Below are 21,453 nucleotides of genomic sequence, written 5' to 3' on the forward strand. Positions count from 1 at the left end.
TTTGGGCCTAATGCCAGTTTCTAAGTCTTGCTTGTTTTAGGGGAATAAAATTTAGCTTATGACCCGTCTTCCTCTTCATAGGATGAGACTGTGAGGAGCAAGAATGCTATTTGAAAGACGTGAAACAAAGGTAACAGAAAGGGATGTGTGCAACTGCCAGTTCATTTGTGCAGTATCCAATCAATAAAAACAGCTGCATAAGTTGCTCCTTGATAGATTGCCACCTTTATTCTGATTTTGAGATATACACATTGGTTAGCGTAGCCTTATGATATCTTCTTGGGAAATTTCACATGGAAAACTGCATTTGGTCATACTATCAGAAGACATCTGTTTCCACTAGCATTGCAGTGGTGGCACATCATCAGTAATTAACTGATACCACCTATGTATGTGATCTGCAGAGACTTGTAAAAACTTGTCTCTTGTAAAAATAGATCGCTGTTTATAAACGGTAAGTAACTAAGTTCTTAAGTTCATCTTAAGTTGAAATAATACATGAGTGCAGGGATATTTTTTTTTATTATTTGACTCACTTCAGTTTAGTCACTCAGAGGAAAAAGGGATGATGCTTTATTCTATAATGCTATAATGTTTAACTATGGAAATATAAACAGAAATTGAAAATCTTTGTTCATGTTAACCAAGCCAGAAAACCTAAAGGCTCGTACCTGCAAAGTCCTTCAGGATCCTACCTACTCTTTAGGGTTTAGTTTCAGTGATGTGTGGGTAGTTTTGTTGATTTGAACAATAAACTGTGCATTGATTGGCATCCTGTGCCATCTCCGTGCAGAGCTAATCAAGTGGAAATAGGATTGAGATAAATTTCTCAGGATACTCCTCAACCTACACTTTAATGTGAATTGACAGTGCCTGGCGTCTTTCAGTGCAGATCCACTAACCTCTTCCAAGTTAGATAAGCTACGTAGTTTGGAAGAACTTAAAGATTGTAGCTGTCTATATGTTGTCTAACTTCTCTGATTAACTGGAGGATCTCAGGCCTTCAAGTCATAGCTCCAACATTTTTCATAAATGCTAATAATTAAAGGATGGGGAAGAGCTGATGTGAAGTCAGTTCAGTTCATGATTCATACACAAAATTAGCTCAGTGCTTAGTGAAGAGGCCATCTGGATTACAGTATGGGAAGTTACTTCAAAATATAACTTCGTGTTAATATTGCTGTGCAAAATGAATAATTTCCTTGAAATTCTGACATGGGCCTTAGTATCTCCTCACATCTGTTCCTATAACAGCCTCCCTCAGGGCACTTATTTACGGCTTTATTATTGTAATTTTTTAAAAAACACAGTTAAAATATATTTGAGGAATTAAAAGAAAAAATATTGAACAGGTGGAGTCTCAGTATTCAATTTCAGGAGTTCTAGGGCAACTTTTCTTATTAAAATCCATAAAAATCGTTTGCTGCTATGGTTACAAAGCTGAAAACAGAAGTCTGGAAACATGATTCTTCAGAAATATAAGCAGGGGATAATTAGCATAATGTTGGATCTGGCAGAGTAAAGAGGAGAAAACGAGATAATTTAAAAGCATGCAACAAAGTTAGTACACCACCACCGGAAATGAATCAAATATCTCAGACATATTAACACACTTTATAAACACTAACATCCTAAATGGCACCAGAGACACCAAGGAAATATCAGGCAGACTGTAATTTCAGAATTAAATGGGGGAAATTAAAACGTTTCTGTCGGTATTATTACTTAACAAGAAATGAACTGAGATAAAGTCTTAAAGCATTTAAGACCAGAATCCTATGAGTTCATCCTGGTTTAACAACATCACATTACCAGTAGCCTCATTCATCAGTGGAGACAAAACTGTCATTTAAAAATAAAAGGTGATTTTGAGGAGAAGAGTGATCTTATAATTTATATGATTATTCCCAACTTGTAGTGTAACTGTGCCTTTTGCAGTTCACACAAATGCCCTGTTCCTCCGCAGGACATTTTGCAGGAATGAAGGCTTACCTCCAGGCAATCCTGCAGTCCTGTGTGTTGCTCTCATTTAAATAAAGCAAACAGTTTTCCTCCTGAATGACATTTCAAAGAGTCTAACAACAAAAGTATGGTTCTCATTTAAATTCCATCCACAATTTCAGCCTTGCTATAGTCTTGGAAAAATTAGTTAATGATTTCTTGTAGGTAATATACGTTTTGTCTGATTTTTCTCTTTACAAATTGCTTCTTGCACATCTAGTTTTAAGAAACCTTACTTTTTTAGAATTTGTGGAATGTGAACCATAATCCCTCATTTTAATCTACTATTCTGTTTAATCTCTCACAAAAGGGGTACAGCCCTGATCCTGCTGGAGATGTTGGAGTACCAATGATACATCTAATTATTATCCCTTAATAAAAAGAGATGTTTTTTGGTTTTGACAAGTATGTGACTATAATTCACCAAGAAACCTCATCTCCAGTATGTTTTCCTATCCTGGTATCTACTTGGTTAAGTATCCAAAAATTAAGTATTTATTTTCAACAACCTGTCATGTATCTGAAGGTCACAGTCATACTTTGTACATTGAACTCCTTTTCTACAAATTATTCTCCTCTTCCTGCTATCAAGCAGTTTCCCAGTAGGGCATACCTTTAAGGTACGAAATTACCAGCTGTATGTTCCAAAGAGTTCCATACTGATAGGAAGAAATGATGAAAAATGCTCCCTAAGACAGTAGTTTAAGCATTAACTACCATTTACTGCGTCAAACTTTACTTCTAAATTTTGAAGTAACGTCTGTTTAAATAGCCATAAAGCTTAGCTGGAATCTCACTTTGAAAGAGATTTTGAAAGCGAGTTTGAAAAATTATTGCTATGCTGGATACTGTTCAAAAAAAATCCATAATTTTATTCAAAGCAACTGCTGAAGAATAGGAACTTACCTGCAAAGGATAACATCAGTTTCATCTGTAATGTACCGAATATGACACACCTGTGCCTTTGATTTGTACTGATTCTTCAATTTGAACAAATACTTAACTTTGAGTTTTATTTACTAGGTGGGCTTTTTCCCCATTAATTTAGTGTATTTATTTCATAATAACCTGTTGTTACTGTATTCTCCTCATATTGATGATCTGTGCTAGGGTGATCTCATGTGTTTTCCTCAGATGTTATGTCAACATTGGTTATCTTTGAGAAAATCCAAGAGAACTGGCCAGTCTAATTGCAGCAGTAAGCTGACCTAACCGATCTTACCTCTTTCACACTATGTTCAGCTCATTCAACCCAGACAACCACGTTAAGAAGAAAATTTCAGTAGTAGTTTAATCTAGGAATCACAGTTATGACTACACATCACACTTGTTGAATCTATCAGTGGGTCATTGTGAGTTTGCATAAATCACACTATCTGTGATTGTCATTTTTTTCTTTCCTTAGTACACCTTAGGAAAACCCTTGGTAAATATACAACAGTACAAGGAACTCAAGTGTTTAGATACCGTGGAAGTAGGGAATTTAAAGAAACAGAAGATGATTATCAGTGAACCCTACAAACAATTTTACTGGATCTTCCTTATTTACACAATATAATATCTTAATGATAAATGGCTTGCTCATTAGGCATTTTAAATTATGTGCAAAGAAAGGATAGTGGAAACAAAGAGTTAAAGCTTCTGTACTATGTGCACTTTTTATAGAAAAGAGGGATAATCTGGACAGCATGCAGAACAGACTGAAAGATGCTGATGAGAAGAATTCCGTTCTCCTGAGAACTTTGAACGAAACCTTAGGAAAGCTGTCAGCCATTCCTAACGGTAAGCTGGAAAAGTGCTGCAACACTTGACTCATCCCTGCTCTTTTGTTTCGTTTTCCATCACTAACATCTGTCTGATTGATCTTTGTCTGTGTCCATGCTCTGTCCACTTTGACCATTGATCACTGTAATAAGACGAAGATGAACAATGTGAGAGAGAGAACTGAACTGAAGACACTTACATGGTATTAGTTTGTACTTTGGCACAGGAGAAGGTACCATGCTTCTGCAGTTTGCAAAAGGTTTCAGAAAGAAAAGAATTATGATATCAGGAATTATGACACACTGAGACAAAGAGTCTTTTCTTTAAACATGAAAAGTCGTTTTATGAAACTACTGTTTAATGAACCATTATAACTTAACCAATATAATTTAACCCAAGAAGAATAAAGACTTACTGACTTTACAGAAAAAGCATGATGAAATTTGCTGGGTTTCCTCTTACCTTTTTACCACGCTGTCATTGATTTATGCTGCAGCATTGTTTCCAGTCACTATTTGGTGTTGTATATCTTTTTTAGACTGTAAATTGCTTAGAACTGAAACAGACTTTCCTCAGTGAACTCTGAAGTGCTATGCACCTTGATAATTCTATATAATGAAAAAAAATTTAAAAAAAAAATCTGTAATCCTCATTAAAATCCTGACATCCTGGGATGTTGGCTATTTTGTGATAGCGAGAGACAGGGAGCTACAATGTAGTTTCATTATAATGGACAGTGATAAACTGAATGTTTGTTTTAGAAAATAAAAAGGTTTTTATCAATGTAATCTGCTACAACTTTCCTCTCCAAGGAGCACTTTATAAACTGAAGATATGCCTTAAGAAAAGTCTCTAAAGAAAATCTATATTCTGTCTGATTTGTGATGGTCTGGAAGGTTCAGACCGCAAGTGAAAACTTGGCGTGAAAAACAATTTACTATTCATCTTGCACATTTTAGTGGCTTTAAGATTCCACATAACTGAAAAGTTTTGTTTTACATTTAGGAATCCTTGAAATCAGATATTCACAAAAATTTGTTTTAATATGTCATACTCATCTTATGCCACTTCCTGGGTTTTGGCCACAGGTATTGACATGACGGCTTCTCTTCCTGTGCACAGATAGATGTCTCAGTCAAACAAAATGGACCTCTAAGGCCAGTTGACCTTAGGGCACAGAATACCAAATATGAAAAAGTAAAGAAATATGAAATATGCAACCATTAGTAATGTAATAAACTCTTGTCATATTAGAGTTACAGGGTGCTTGCTCCTGGGACAAGGACACTCGTAAAAACAAGCGGATGTGTATTAAGAACGAAATTCAGAGCAAATAAATGGCATGGATAAGAAAATGCAGTAAATTAGTTGTCCAACAGGGAAATAACCAATGAGGATGGGAGAGGAAATAACCCTGTCATATATCTTGTTCTTCAAGGATTCAAGAAAGCAGAGAGCAGCTTAAACTAATAATTCTTGTGTCCATGCTATACTAATAGCCAAATTAAAGCAGAAAGTTTCAAAATGGGATAGATGGGTAGATCACCTTAGGACAAGGACCCACATACGCAGGGATGGCATAATTTAAAGTGTGGCTGTAAATAAATATAATTTGTGTGACCAATAGAGGGAAGTAACACAGTAACTCCAACTTTCACTCTGCCAGAAAAGTGCATGACCTCTAATAATGGCCTCAAAAAGGGATACTTAGATATGATGAAAAAAGGAGGTGAAAAAAGGCAGTCAGAACTCTCTGTTCTTTCACTTGTCAGTACTGATGATGATAATGGTTTATTAAAGGTTCAGTTATATTTTCAAGGTGCTATTGTATTTTCGGGGCTTTTCAGAGCCAAAACTTCAGAAATAAAGGTGGAGTTGTTTGGAGCACAGGTATACTATAACTTTACTCAAGAAAGTAACAAGGGTCATGTAACTCTCCAGTGTGCAGGACAAACCCATCAATTCTCTATGGCCTTTGGAAGCATCCCATGCTTCCCAGGCCACAGGCTTGATGACATCAGATGTTCCACAGAAGGAGAAGGACCTGCCTAGGAGACCATTTGGAAACCTATGCTGTTGATCCCTTGAAATGGAGAAAATGTTTCCCATGTCTTCATACAGTCGTGGAATTGCGAATGTGCAATCTGCTCCACCAAATGTTGGGATAAACTGACTCTTATCAACTACCTCTTAAATCAGAAATTGAAAGAAATCACAACCTCCTGTGCCTTACCCACTACTGGAATGCAGTCTGTTAACTTCACGGACTACCACAGGAAGCCCCAGTCAGTATGGCAAGTGGCACTGTCTCTACATGGTTGTTTCAGAGATGTCCAAACTTCTGAGTTGCACTCCAAAATTCTCATATGAGTGAGAGACACGAGGATACCTTGGAGAACAGAAAGGGAAAGCAACTCCAAGAAGAGTTTCACAGGAAGCAGGTGTCAAACCAGGCTCCTGCTAGTCTCACGACTCCCCTGTGGTGTGGTGGTAGAGTGGGAGTTCACATAGGTTCCCTTGCAAGCTGGAGTGTCCACCACAACATTTTCTGCTTGCTCACTTCCTCCCATCTGTGGGACTTCAGAAAATTTGGCACCTCCCTAGCCCAGCACAGCCTGTGCTGCTGGCTCATCACGTGATGTAATCTCGGTGTGGCAACAGCTCCTGAGCTGCATGATAAGTTTTAAAGCAATCCAATTTACTAATACAGGATTTGGATAAATACCTACTTGAATACCTAACTGTCTGATTTATCATTTATGAACAGCAGAATCAAAAACATTCCAGACTTGAATGTTTTCACCCCAGAGATAGAACATTCATTTCAGTTTTGCAGGCAGAGAGGTGGGGCAGCTCAAGGTCACCGAGGATGTCTATGGATGCATGTGATTAACTCAGTCAATGGACTCTTGGTGTCCTGATTCACAAGATTATTTGTCACAATTTCAGCTGAAACATATGGATTCAGATTTCTGTACTCTGTACATCAGAACATTGAAAATTCTATTTCTATTATAAGTATCAAATATTCTATCTGACACTTGGTCAGAGATTAACTAGTGAGTCAACAGCAACAACAATGCACAAAAATTTACCTAATGAAAATGATTTGTCCTTTATATACAAATGGGACTGAAGCATTTTCTCTTCTTCAGGTGCATTTGATGTCTAAAAAAAGACGTAAAGGGCCAGATTCTGGAATCCACATTTGTAATAGTAATGTCTTACTATGTGTGCGATATGAACTCTCAAGGAACTACACAACACAATTTAAGATGGTAGAATTTTGACCTAACTTTATTCTTAAGATGTGTGAAGGAAACTTCTGTACACTAGGCAATCATTTCATTATCCTTTTCTACCTACAGATACAGCTATAAAGGTACAGGCAGCCAAAGACAAAGCAAGACAAGCCAATGATACTGCAAATGACGTCCTGGCCCAGATTAAAGACCTCAACCAGAATCTCCTGGGCTTGAGAAACAACTACAGTAAGCTTGCAGACGACGTGGCAAAAACAAATGCTGTTGTAAAGGATCCTATCGAGAACAGTAAGATATTTTTGGGTTGTTTGGTGGTGTTTTTTCCAGTTTGTGGTTTTCATTTCATATCTCAAAATGAGACAGAGATACTCCAGAATTTCACTCACATAGTGTAACTGCAGTATGCTAGGATAAAAGGAATCTCTATCACTTCTATTTTCTGGACTTTATATATAAAAAGAATTTTAAATCTTAAGGACTGCTGCTAGTAGTTGGGGAAAAAGCTAATGTCAGCAGGATGAACATGTAGTGGATAGATTTGTTCCACAGACTACTTTTTAAAGTATTTAGGAGGTGAATAATCAAAGATTCTGACTGGCAATTCACCCTTTGATTCAAGCAAAATTCCATGCACTAACCCTGTCTTCTTCAGTCAGTAAGATAATCAGTTCTGGGAGAAATTCATGACTTCTTTCATACATGTTACTAATTTTGGTAGAACACTGAAGACACTCAAGAAGAAAGAGAAAAAGATGATTCTGGGAATGGTTTTTATTATGCTGCCTTTTTTTTTTTTTTTGACAGTGAATTCTCTTATCAAATGTGACAATTGCTTTAGCATTTTCACTTTGGTTATGATAGATAAAGTTGAATTCTAAATTACCACACATTTTATGGTAGATTACTAGAAGATATCATATAGGACTATACAGCCAGGGCTGACCACAAAACCAGAGTGTCTTTAGAAAATTACTGAAGGACTAATTTCTCAGCTAACCTGGGCTCCCCACATTGTTGTCAGGTTGATGAAGCTGGGGACCTAAACACATCCAATTTAGGAGGTTGTCATTTTCATTCTATGAACAAATACCTTCTCCAAATTGTAGCTGTACCAGTGAAAGAGGTTAATCCCAATGGCTGTTTGTCACTGCCTGCCTACTGCGAGTTCCTGATCCCTCATCAACTGAGATATATGTGTGAGCCCCAGGTATAACCCCCATCAGGCAGACTGATCCGTACTAGTTTAGACAATATGAAAAGTAATTATTGATTGAAATAGTGTGGTTAGATTGTGGTGGGTTATGGAACAAGCAGATCTATGAGGTAATGACCTCTGGCAAGGTAGTGAAAAACAACTGAGAAGTGGCCTAAAAGGAGTGATTTCTTGGTACTGATGGATCTAGACTAGGCCATCTGTCCTAACCCAAGTATTCTAAGACTGTGTGTACATTAATGTTAAGATAAATGTTAAGATCAATGTGAATGAAATAATGGTGACTGGGGACAATCAAGAGATTTAGTTGAGACTAGGAGCAATAATTTAGAAGTGAATCTCTTGATTGTCCCCAGTCACCATTATTTCATTCACATTGATCTTAACATTTGCAAACTCTTTCATGTCGGGTAAAGCTTAACTGGAAGATGTTCTCCAGAAGTACGCTTTTACCACTCTCCAACTGCTAATGGATACTCAGATTACAGAATGAGATTAAAGTAAACGCAGAGTAAAGCACTCCAAATGTATATCATGAGTATGTTGGCATTCATGACTACATGCTAAAGTAGACATAGCCTCTCTTGTATGTCAAAATTCAGGCCATGAAGTCTCATTATGTAAATGTGCAATATATAAAAGGTAATAAGGTTTTTCTAGATTAATCTTGTCCCTTAATTTACTTTATATTTCTGTTTAGATATTCAAAACATTTTCTTATGTTATCTTCTGTTTTTTCTCTTTCCTTTGTCTCCTTATCTTGCCTACAGAAATCAGTACGTACGTTTTCTTTCTTGATGCTTTTATTGTACCTTTTCCAGTAAATGATGATTCACTGCTTACCACCAAAGCTTCTGCATGGTGCTCTACATTTCACATTCATTGAGATAATTAAATAGTTGCTTTTTGAAGGCTCTGAGATAAAATGACTTGGTAACTAGTTTCACTTACGTGAAACCTTAAGAAGCGTTTGAAGGTTTGGTATCAGAGTTTCGGTGACTATTCAAAAAGTAGATATGCAGACTTTAGTGCTTTATCTAAGCATTATTATTATTATTATTATCATTATTCAATATACATTGTTCTAGTAAATATAGGTTTGTCCCTTTCAGAGTCATCTGCACTAACCCGTACCCTTATGCCAACCAAGTGTTGCAGTCCTTAGATCTGCTGATGAATTGCCAGAGGGCATTGTTCACTGGTTGTATGTTGAGAGGCAAAATAGTCATTTGAAGCTCAAAGAAAAAGAGAGAAAAAAATATCCTTGTGAAGTGCTTCATTTCAAAAAGAAAATATTTGCAGTTTACCGCCACTGTTCTTTAATCTGCTTTCAGTACACATGCAGAATTTTAAATTTGTGACCAGAATAAACCTTTTTTCTAGTTATGGCCATTAGAGTTAATTCAAGAATTAACTTCAAGATAATTTTAACCCTATTTCAGAAATTACTAATGGAAACTAACCAGTTTTCATTAATCTAGCCTTTTTCTTCAAAATTGGAGTTTAAAAAATAGAAAGTAAACATTTCATTCATAAGTGTATTTTACTACAGGAAATATTTTCCATTAATGCCGTTCTGACCTGAAGCATAGTTATTTGCTTCAAAAATCCTGCTTTAGCACCTTAATTTGCTACTATTGCTACTTTAACTTGATTCTAAACATCCTTAAATTATCTTATTCCGTTCAAGTGGCTTCTCGGCCTGTGTGTACCTCATAGTAGCATATAGAATCACCTGAGTATTGTGTATGAAGAATTTTCTTGGATTTTATTATTGCCGTGTGTGATTACTCTCTGACACTATTCTCTAAAACTCTGCTTTGTTCTTTGTTATGAAGTTGCTGATGCAGATTCCAGTATTAAAACCCTAGAAAAGGAAGCAGATCGCCTGCTAGATAAAATCAAACCAATCAAAGAACTTCAGGATAACTTAGGGAAAAACATTTCTCAGATAAAAGAGCTGATAAACCAAGCTCGGAAGCAAGCCAATTCGGTAAGCCCTTTTTCTCAGGAAGATGACCTTTTGCATGTTGATGGGATTTTATTTTCTACTTTTCTATTTCTTTTCCACAGTGTGAATCCTTTCTAATTCTAAACATGTGTAAAGAGAGCAAGTAACGGAGTATAATTTCTCAGATAAAAAGAGAATATTCTGATGATTTTCACTCTGTGTCTTGTTTCTTCATTTAAAACATGCCCTTGTTAAATGGATAACATCTGTAGAAATGTATCTGGAAAGGTTATTATTTAAGAACTATTGTGGATAATAGTACAGCAGAAGAGCCACAACATCATTGATTTTCTGGGAAAATGAAAACGTATTTTTTTTTGCCTCAGCACTGATATTAAGCCCCTGATTTCATTTCATAGAACTTGTATTACCTGAGACTGACACCATTTCAAATGCACTGAAATTGCTGAGTGTACTTGCTTTTCCCATTTTCTTAACTTTCTTTATCCAGTAGCAGCTCTGAGGACTTGAACTTAAGTTAAGAATATATTTCTAGTCCATTTAATGAGTTTGGAGTCCGCCTCCCTGACACAGTAATGCTCTAATCTTGAGGCTCAGCTGGTTAGTACTAAGGTGATTCAGCTTGTGACCTAATACAGCAAAGGAAAAAAAATTCTTGAAGAGAAAGAAAATTTCCTGAAAAATGGTTGGAAAAAAAAATCTACAGAATAATAGGATCCTGGGAAAGTGTATTCCATATACTCAATGAAATTTGCACGTGATAGAAAGACAAGCTACAGTGATGGTATGGTTTTGTTACATTCATCTTCTGTCTGAAGGCTTTGAAGTACTTAACTGCTCAGCATTTCTGAGATAGGGAAATTGTGAGTTTGGTCGTATAAGGGATCTCCTTTTTGACAAAGTTTGCCCTAAGCATAAGGTGATACGATTATTGTACATCTACTCTAATACATAAACATGTCTAGCTGGAATTGAACTCCCATTGTACTGTCATCGTGTCTATCCTGGCATTATGAAAGCAAACAGTATACTGTTTTTATCCGTGCTTAGAGCCTGAGGAAATTAGCACACATATCCCAATGCATGTGTCACTCGGCTGTGAAAATGAAACTTAGTTATGAATACCAACTCCATTAGGGGCTACGTAAAAACAGTGATAGACACAACTGTTAGTTTAAAAATAATTGTTAAGAGATGTCTTAAATTGGCATTATCAAATATATTACAAGGAAAAAATAGATCATTCTCTCTACCTGATAGCAATGTGCTGTGATCCCTTCAGGAGTGCTGCTTATTTTCCTGGCTGTGCACTCTACTTAGAGACTATCCCTACTGCTTGCGTTACATCGGTATATCTTCTAGCTGTTTTTAATCCATGCGGTTTGTCCTTTCAAATCTGAATGCCAGAAAGAGCCTTTATGTCCTTTTAATAAACAATCCCAGAAAGAAAATTCCATTTCTACCTCTTGTGCATATCGAAGCAATTCCCTGGTACACGTAACACAGAAATAGGAAGGAAGAAAAAAAGAAGTATAATATTGTTACAATTATTTGGAAGCATCTAAAGTTATTTCTGGAATAATAAACAGTAAACTGAATTCTTTCTGCTATGCTTTTTTTGAAGATTAAAGTGTCTGTGTCCTCTGGAGGCAATTGTATTCGCACATACAGACCAGAAATAAAGAAGGGAACATACAACACCGTTATTGTCAATGTGAAGACTGTGGTTGCTGACAATCTGCTTTTTTACCTTGGAAGTGCCAAGTTTGTAAGTCTGTCTCCTGCTTTTCATGTCAGGGTTGCTCGATCAAATCAGACTACTGACAAATACAGAAATACAGAATATGAGAAAGGCTTTTTTTTTCCTCCTAGAGGCTTCAAAGCAGTAGTAGAGAGCCTAAGATAATCTAGACATTTACTGTCTTTGGTATTAATATAGGGACTTCTAAAACATGACCAGCAAATGTAGATATGAAATACAGATATGAAATGGGAGACTTGTACATGGACTACATGAGAGCTTTAAAATTCACAGTGCAACCAGGGTAGTTTTTTGGTTGGATGTGGGTTTTCCCTTGGGAATTAAGTAGCTACTCAACTTGCATCTGTCAAAGCTCCTATTTATTTTAAGTTTAAGTCAAGACTACAATTCCAAGCATAATAATGATGAATGATTCAGTTTCCATAAACCCTATAGCAGATAGAATTCTAGAATAATCAATAAAAATTCAGTAAACGAGAAAAGTATTCCATTTGTAACATTTCAAACTATTTATTTTGTTTACCTAATACAAAATGAAGAGGCTAGGTGGCATCATGTATTAGCCTAGAATCCTGACATCTTTCTGCCATCCAATGGATATTTTACCAACAATATTACTCTGACTTAAATCCTTCTCTTAATCATCTTGAAGATCTACAATACTAACATTTCTGTAATCTAGCAGTCATTTAGTGCTTATCTCTGACAGAAGTCATTTGCCATCTTTGGCTTAAGATTCCTTGTCTGAACCAATGAAAGCAGGAAAAAGAGAATCTTATTTTAGATCACTGTAAGAATGAATGTTCATACTTTACTGTCTGTATATGGGTTTCTGATGCCCCGTTAGACCCCCTGAAATGTGAAGAGTTCCGGAAAACTTCCCTTCATTAAAGTAAGAGATTACTCTTCTGTTTTCATATTTTAAATGTAGACTGACTTCTTGGCCATAGAGATGCGCAAAGGCAAGGTGAGCTTCCTGTGGGATGTAGGATCTGGTGTTGGACGGGTAGAGTATCCAGATCTGACCATTGATGATGGGTTTTGGTACCGGATTGAAGCCTCTAGGCAAGTATATACTTTACTTCCAAGATTTGGTTCCTAAAGAAAAAAATGGCTAAATTTAACAAGTTCTGCTTCTAATCCACTGCCCTCAAGTTGGCATACCTCAGCTTTACATGGAAATGCTTGCTATGTTTGAAACACTGACTTTTTTAAAAAAAGATGATGACATAAATATGATAAACTCTAATCTAGTTTAATGAAAGCTTTTGAACCTACATCCAATAGTACCAAAAATATATACCCTACAATTACTGTTGAAATTTGAATTGTTCTGTGTCAAGAATGTATTTTCATCATATTTGTCCTCTAGTATCAACAATCTATGACTGCTTATATTCCTTTCTGTTTACTTATCACTCTATCGATTCTCTTCTTCAACTAGCTGCCTTTTAAAATTGGTTACAGGTTTTGGCACTCAAACAGATAACTACTATTATTTTCTCCTTGAATTTCAAAGAGGAGCAGCTTTTCTGAATTTCTGATCTTGATACAGTACTGCAAATGAATGGTCTGTCATACACCAGTATCTTGATTCTTACTCAAACCACCATTTCCATAGGCAGAATGTCTCTTCAAATTGGAGATATTTAAAAATACACAGTTTATGAAAACTCAAGGATTAAATATTCTGGAAAGTTAAACTATACTTTGTAATTTGAGATCAACTGTTGAATGCTTTTGAACTTTAGAAATATACATAACTTAATATTCAAATTTCACATTTGTTAGTTGAAGCTTATATTTTCCATTCAGATGGCGAACACATGACATATGGTGTAGTAATTACAGCATAAGGATTGCATAACTTTATATCCTTTATCTTCTGCTTCTGAACAGTTCTTAGTAATTTAGATAACATCCTCTATATTGCAATTTGGTATGAAGCTGAGTAATTCCCCCTGCATCGTTACAGTTAATTTCACATAGTATTAAACAGAGAACTGATAATATAGTAAGAAAATGAGAGAAAGAAGGAGAAGGAAAACAAAGCACTCTCATTCTGGTTACATCCATAGCTCTCAGAGGAGGAAATGGCATCCAGTTTAAATAATTTAGTGAAATCACAGAAATCAGTCTTTCAGAGCAGAGAATTAAATAAAATTATGGCACTATCTCCAGAAGCTGGCTTAATAAAACCTTATTGCTAGAAAAATACAAAATGGGGTATGATTTCTATGTTGAAATCTTCACCAGTTCGTATTATGCATACTAAAACAGCTTCATGACACAGTAATGCCAGACTTTCATTTACAAGAAAGCTGCTTCAGCAGAATATGGAGCCAGGACATGGTATAAAAATTCACACATCCTACAAAAACACATTGCTTATTAAGCTGGTTGTTCTGGATATATAGGGTGTGCATGCCATTAGTTTTGAACAAACTGCTGGATCAGCAATTTAGAACAATTACAGCTGCACAAATCTGAAGTACAGAGCAGTGTTTGGGAGATTTACATTGCAGAAACAGTAGTTGGATTTGTGGGATTAAGATGAAGAACTCGGGACTGATTGTGTATTCTTAAGGCAGACTTCATAAATCATGTACCCTACTGAAGACTATTCAACTTTGAACATTTTAGTCCATTTGATAACTCTCTTCTGACTCCCTTCATAAGCTATTGGAGAGTTTTCCTCGTTTCATTCCTTTACCTTTTTTCTCCAAATTTCTGCTCAGTTCCAGCCACAGACTTTTTCAGAAGCCTGGCAGAGCTGCCTGAACAGCTGGAGCAGGACATCCATTTAGAATGGGGACATAAGATGAAATTCTGGCCTTGCTGAATTTTACCATTGATTTCAGTGGTGACAGACATTGACACACAATAATAAGGATATGATAGGTTTAAAGGTTGATAGCAGTTCTTAATCAAGGATCCCAAAGGGCCTTAAAAATAAGAGACGTGGTGGCACAGAGGTTGTGAAATTCTAACAAGGTCACTCAGCATACTGAATGAAATCTAAATGTGAAAAAGCTGACTGTTGAGTAATTATCAGAGGTGTTCAGTTCAGTTAATGTCGGCACCAAAATTACCAGTGTGTTAAGACTAAATTGATAATTACCGGTTCTGTTTTCCAGGGACATTTTTAATTTTTGTCACCTTTTTATTTAAAGCATACTAATAGTTTGCATTTTATTGTATATACAGAGGTTATAATGGAAATATTTTATTTTTTTTAATTGAAGTAAAATTTGTTTATTCATGTAGGAATTTCTAAAGGAATTCCATATACTTTGATGGTAGAGGAATTTAACAAATGTCACTTACAGAGTTACATACCTGCTTACGGAGGCAAATCTGATTGGCATCAAGAACTGCAATCAATCAAAGTATCAATTAACAGAGGAAAATCTGGCATAACAGTATGTGACAGAATGATTTAAAGCAGATTTACAACATGCAAACAATGTCAATTTTGTGAAACAGTCAAATGGATGACAGAATATTTTGGAGACTCACTAGATCCATGAAACAATGTCACTTGACTTCAGCACACCTCAGTTAGAAGGAGCACCTGAGTAGTTGTGATTTTGATCAAGTGTGATTTAAGTACTACCATTGTTTTAATTGCCAATGACAGAGTTTAAGCAGCACTCTTCTTTGAGGACAAGGAATGCTGGAATCACAAGTTCACTGTAGACACATCCAGCCCAGCTCAGCAAGAATTCAGTCTTAAACTACCGTGGCAAATCTAAGCCATATTTTGCAATGAAGACTTTCTGTGCTCTCAAGGGGTCAAGGAGCAGAGGTTTCTACATGGTATTTTGTAATCTAATGTTGATGACTTGCGAAAGTCATCTCATTTACATTATGCATCTCCTAACCTGCGTGCGTGGCATTACAATAAATTTTTCAGATGATTGGTCACATAATGCTGGTACATCTGTAATCCTCCAGTTTTGCAGAACTGACTATCACTAGAACAATATCTTCTAACCTGATGACTTGTGATGTACAGGATAACAATGCCTTTTTGCTGTCAAGTTAGCCAAGTTCTTTCTTCAAGCTCAATTGTCCTCCCTAAATAAGAGAGAATTATTTATGGAAGAGACTCCATTGTTAGCATTTCAGTCTGTTTGAAGATGAAAGATATCCATGCTATTTGTGACATATTAGACACCCTAAAATGTGTCAGTGTGCTCAGTGACTTCTGCATTATTGCACTTGGATGTTTCTAAACTGGAATCTTGATTTCAGCACAATATCGATTGAAAGTGCCAATGGCTAACTTTCAGAGACCGTTGTACCTAAGCAGTTTAAAAGAAGTCTTTAGCAACTGTTAGTCTTTCAACAATTACTACACTGAGAACTTTTATCCTTTAAAGGGCTTCACATCAATAAACCTTCTGAAAAAATAAATTAAAAATTTGGAATTTCTGCTGCATAGAAAACTATCGACTTAGCATTCAGTTGATCTTTGAATAAAAGGTAAAATATTGACATTAAAAGGAAATTAAGAAATTCTTTACAATAATGTGGATGGCTTTAGCCCATTTCTTTAAAATTATTTGGACATCATGTTCACATACCCCAGATATGACTTAGGAGATTCACCAAGAAATGGAGAGTCCCATGCATGTGGTTTCCAGAGCTGCCAGGTCAAGGTATGGGTGCATAACCGAGAGCTCCAGTGTTTTTTTTAAATATATATTTTTCACATTGAAAGCCCTGAGATCCCTGACTACAAAGCAGGCAAGATGGCACAGATCTACAAAGGCATTCCCCATTGATTGGAAACTCTCAAAATTACTTTGCAACCCTGCTTCACAGTTCAGGAGAAATTTATCAAAACTGAAATGGCTCAATTAATTTTTTTTTTTTTTTTAAGTGGCTTTTTTTCCGGTTCTATGTTGTTTCATAAGAAAACTCTCCACTCATTCTTTTTTTGGGGGTAATATGTTCTGAGCCAAAAGAAATGCTGAAGAGTGTTTTTCAGACATAAAATGCATAGTCTTATAGGATTTTTTCACCCTTTAGAGCCCTGGCTCAGTAAACTTTCTAAGCCCAGGAATTGTATAAGTACAGGGTAACAACGTCTTCATTTAGCTTATTCAGTAACCTAAATTATGCAGTCTTCCTTGCTGTGCTCTAAATGTAAGTTCTTCAAGTAAAGCCTTATTTAACAGAAATGACAGTCCTTCCTGAAAGGTATGCTTTTCAGTTTTAGTCTGCTTGTTACTTCAGTACCCCAAGCCAACCTTTTTTTTTCTTTTTTTTGTGATCTCTCTCCACATTCTGTTCATTCCATTGTAAAAATATGTCAGCAAAATCTTTCCATGCCAGTTAGTACAGCAATATAACTTAAGGTGTAGAAAATGAACTGCTGCAGAAACTATTAACAAATGGTAAATTCTGTTGTTGTTGGTTTTACCATCAGTATTTGATATGATTCATAGAGGACAACCTTAAATGTAATGGGGTTTGTGCCTGTTTGATAAGCAATGAGAGAGCTCCACTGCAGAAAATGCAAACTCTGTGCATCACAGTGAAGGAAATTGAAGTGCTTTATCACATGATCATTCATTTCAGTTTAAATATAATCCAATAAACCTTATGAAATGCAGAAATTTAATTTGGAACCTCGCCTACATCATTTGTTACATCAAAAAACAATTACTTAACACTAATGTCATCACAATAATTTAAAAAAATGCAACCTCCTTTTTTTAGTCAATGAAAGTTCCACTTCATCTGTATAGTGAATTTTGTTCAAAAAGGACATTGAGGTGAGAAAAAAAACCTGGTTCTGTGATCATGTCTTCAACTTAGGCAGGCATAAGAGTCTATTCATTTGTATCAAAATGGAACATAATCAAATCAGTAGTACATGCCTCTATTAAAAGATGCTGTCTCAAATACACTTTTGCTATGTTTGGTTTAACTACTGACTGTATGCTTAAATTATTTTGCTAAAATCTCTAGGACTGGGAAAAATGGCACAATATCCGTGCGAGCTCTGGATGGTCCTAAAGCCAGCATTGTGCCAGCCACATTCAGTGCTGTCTCTCCACCTGGATATACTATTCTGGATGTAGATGCTAATGCCATGCTGTTTGTTGGGGGTTTAACTGAAAAGATAAAGGTAATGTCTTGACTGGTGCTAGTGTATTAACTGGCTGTTTATGTGGACAATTTTCATTATTACTTACAGTAGAAATATTAAACTTTAATATGCTGACATCATTGTAGTAGCTGCTGTAGTAGCAAAGAGTACACCTGCACTCTTGAAAGATTATTGGGGTTTGCCTAGACATATAGGTGCACAGACCTGAGCTTTCTCTGCCCATGCTGTTAACTTCCAACCAGCAGCCTGGTGGCTGGCTGATTGACGCAGACTTTAGCCCAAGCAAGTAATTCCTGCAACTGGTGCTGTACCTTGGACATAACTACTGCCCCAACAGGCTTTCAGTATTCCAGTGACGGGAACTCATTTCTGTTTCCATACTTTCCTGGTCTCCTAACAATGTGTATAACAACGTATATTCCTCTACATTCAGGGGTTTTTTCTTTGTCGTCCTCATAGTATCAATTCCTCCTTTGCAGTCTACTTTTGGTGTTTCTGCTTTATTTTCTTTGGTTTTATTCCTGTTTTCCCCCTGGTACTACCCCTCTTTTTAGCTGCTACCTGCATCCAATCCCTGGGCTATTCTTTTTGCCTATTAATTTTTCTGGTGACTACTTCTACATTGCTTAACTTAAAGGGAACGAATAGAAGATTTATGCCAAATAGAACAGATGGAAATCTTTCAGCAAAAAGTGTTCTCCAATAAGTACTAGTTGGTATATATTTTCCAGTGGTATTCATTACAAAACAATTTAAATGAACTATTTTGTTGCTGATCAATTTTTTTTATTGTAACATTACAAAACAAATCCTCATTTAAAATTAAAAAAGCTAACATTTTGACTTTCCCAAGCAGTGAACTAAAAGAACTGGTTTTTTACACTAAAATTGGTGTATGTCCTCAAGTGTTAAAATAGCACAATATTTTATGGTCCAACTTTCTAGTTTTTAGAAAGTTCAACTTTCTAGATGGTTCTGGTTTGGGAATATGTGGATAGATGTATTCCTTTCTTACACAGAATAGTGTGGGTGCATGTTTCAAGAGAGACAAAGACAAAATCAGAGGATATAAGAGGAACAGAGAATGTAGATTCCACTTGCTTGAAATCAGTGTCTTGAAGTCCAGCTTTAGCTTCAAAGATATCCATGTGTTTTGGAGCACAGTCGGGTAACTTCATTTTAGAACTTGGTCATGGCTTCTGCAAGCACAAAAGAAGCAATTCTGAGCAGACTTGCACAACTACCAGCTAACTTAACTGAGATATATCTGAATTTGACAAGCATTCACAGGAACATGAAAAAATTTTGTGAGATTTTGGGCTAGGAAATTGCAAGTCAGTCCATATTAGTAAAACTCAGATCCACTCTCTCTGTTTTATCTGAAATGGATCCACAAAAAAAATCATGAACATTTTCAAGTTCTAAAGATGCAGGTGCAACGCATAATCTTGACGTTTCTTGTTGAACTTTAAGGGTGTAAATAACTGCCATGCATTTTCTTTTATGTAATTTGATTTCATATGGGAAATAGGCAAAGAAGACAATTGAATAATTTCTTGGAGAATTACATATTAGAAAAAGCAACCTTTCTGTCACCTTTTTCTATGTTCTCCTTACAGCCTTAAACAGAGGTTCTGGTTTGCTCTCTACCTTCCAGCTTTCTACCTAGAGGCAACTAAAGTTGTTTGCTTTCTTCTGTTAGCCCTAAACAAGAACCCTCAAAACATACTTCTAAAATTAATGAATCATCATTTGCTAAAAGTGGCTCTGTACTGCAGAGATTAGTGACCGTTTCAAAAGCAGAAAGGCCTCACTGGCTTTCTGCACTCTGTCTCTTTGATCTGCTTTTTCAAAGGGAATGGAAATAAATCAGGGAGAGGTGATTTATCTCCCACACCTAATTTACTTCTCGACTTTCTTTCATTCTTGGATTTTTGCTGTCAGATAAATTTTAATTTCCACTGTTGTTTTCACCCGTAACAAATCTAATCGCATTGGCATTATGTCCTGTTTTTTACTTGCCATGATAACTCAGTGGAATAAACACTCCACTCAGTAGAATTGGGATTATTCAGTGCTTGCCATGCTCTGTAGCTACAATGACCAAAGGCCCAAATACACCAGTCCATAGAGGCTATAGGGCATCTATGTGTCTGCCCACCTCACCAAAACGCTTAATTGTCAGAGTCTGACTGCAGGCTCAGGAAGACAGACTGGCTCAGGTAACAATTGTAGTGCCACAATTATGATTAAATGAATAATTTCATTGTTCTGTATTTAGAAAAGCATTTGAGAGTCTGGTTTGTACAATATTTGAATGTCGTTGACTCGGTTGAGACCCTAGAAAGTACATGGTCAGGTGGTTTTTGGCTTGTTGTCTTTCAGTGATCCCCTGAAGGAGTCATGAAACTTCAACCTCCAATGCCAGCCTAAACCCAAACCTTATTTTATTTTAGATTTCACTTTTGAATTATCAGAAGACAAGTGGGGCAAGTACTGAAACATAGTAATACCATTTATATTTGCACAGCTCTAGAACATCAAACCTCACAGACCAGGGCTTTCACCTGAATTCTACTTTGAAAAAAAAATCTTGTGTTTACATTAAGAATCCAGAGAATCAAAGATGATACAGAAGTTCAGCAACAACTGTTCTGTGCCACAGCATAAAGTAGGCTTGTGCCTAGTCCTAATTTCTGTAGCAAAACTGTCACATTGGACTAATAAAAATGTATGTTTTACTTGATGTCATGTCTAGGTTTAATTGTTATAACTATTTTATTGTTAAATAAAGAGCTTTTGGTATTGTGGTTTCATTGTAGAAAAAGTGAGGCAAAGGGATAAGGAGATATGTATTATCTGAGTAACCAGGCCCCAAAGCTGGTACCTACTGCTCCAATAAAAGATGTCACCACTCCTAACAAAGGTCATCTTAAATTGCACTTTCAGAGGAAAAATTAGTTTGAATTTTAAAATATTTAATATTATATCTACTGCTTTTACTTCATGTTTATTAGTAGTAATATTTATTTGGGGTATTTACTTAATATTTAAATACTGACAATATTTGAATAGTACTTAGTCAAGAAGAATTACTTAACAATGAAGCTTCACGAAGTGTGCGTTTAGGAAGAAGTTAGAGATTTAGCAGAATCTCTAGAGGGAAAAGGGTTCAAGGGTTTTTGATGTTTCAGGGTAAAAAAAAGCACCTGGAACACAGTAAAGTTTAAATCTGAACCCTTTCCTGAATGGTTTTCTTTTTTCCTTTAGTTAGATACCATGAGGCAGAGGTGGGTAGTGAGCACAGTTCAGCACATAAAACAGTTGTAGGATAGAGTATGAGGTGTGATGCTG

At 36.1% G+C, this 21,453-nt stretch overlaps 1 protein-coding gene across 1 annotated transcript in view; it reads left to right on the plus strand.

The window, feature by feature from the left end:
* The window catches only part of LAMA2 (laminin, alpha 2), a gene marked incomplete at its 5' end in the record, with an annotated part of 113,985 nt that overhangs the window by 48,002 nt on the left and 44,530 nt on the right, over nt 1-21,453 (plus strand). The window contains 7 exons of the mRNA XM_009702647.1: nt 3,667-3,783; nt 7,134-7,316; nt 9,012-9,017; nt 10,080-10,234; nt 11,838-11,981; nt 12,907-13,040; nt 17,958-18,117. Of these exons, the coding sequence (XP_009700949.1) occupies nt 3,667-3,783; nt 7,134-7,316; nt 9,012-9,017; nt 10,080-10,234; nt 11,838-11,981; nt 12,907-13,040; nt 17,958-18,117 (899 nt within the window). The remainder of the gene's footprint in view (nt 1-3,666; nt 3,784-7,133; nt 7,317-9,011; nt 9,018-10,079; nt 10,235-11,837; nt 11,982-12,906; nt 13,041-17,957; nt 18,118-21,453) is intronic.

Source organism: Cariama cristata, unplaced genomic scaffold (assembly GCF_000690535.1).
Source record: "Cariama cristata isolate BGI_N322 unplaced genomic scaffold, ASM69053v1 scaffold20836, whole genome shotgun sequence".
Taxonomy (NCBI): domain Eukaryota; kingdom Metazoa; phylum Chordata; class Aves; order Cariamiformes; family Cariamidae; genus Cariama; species Cariama cristata.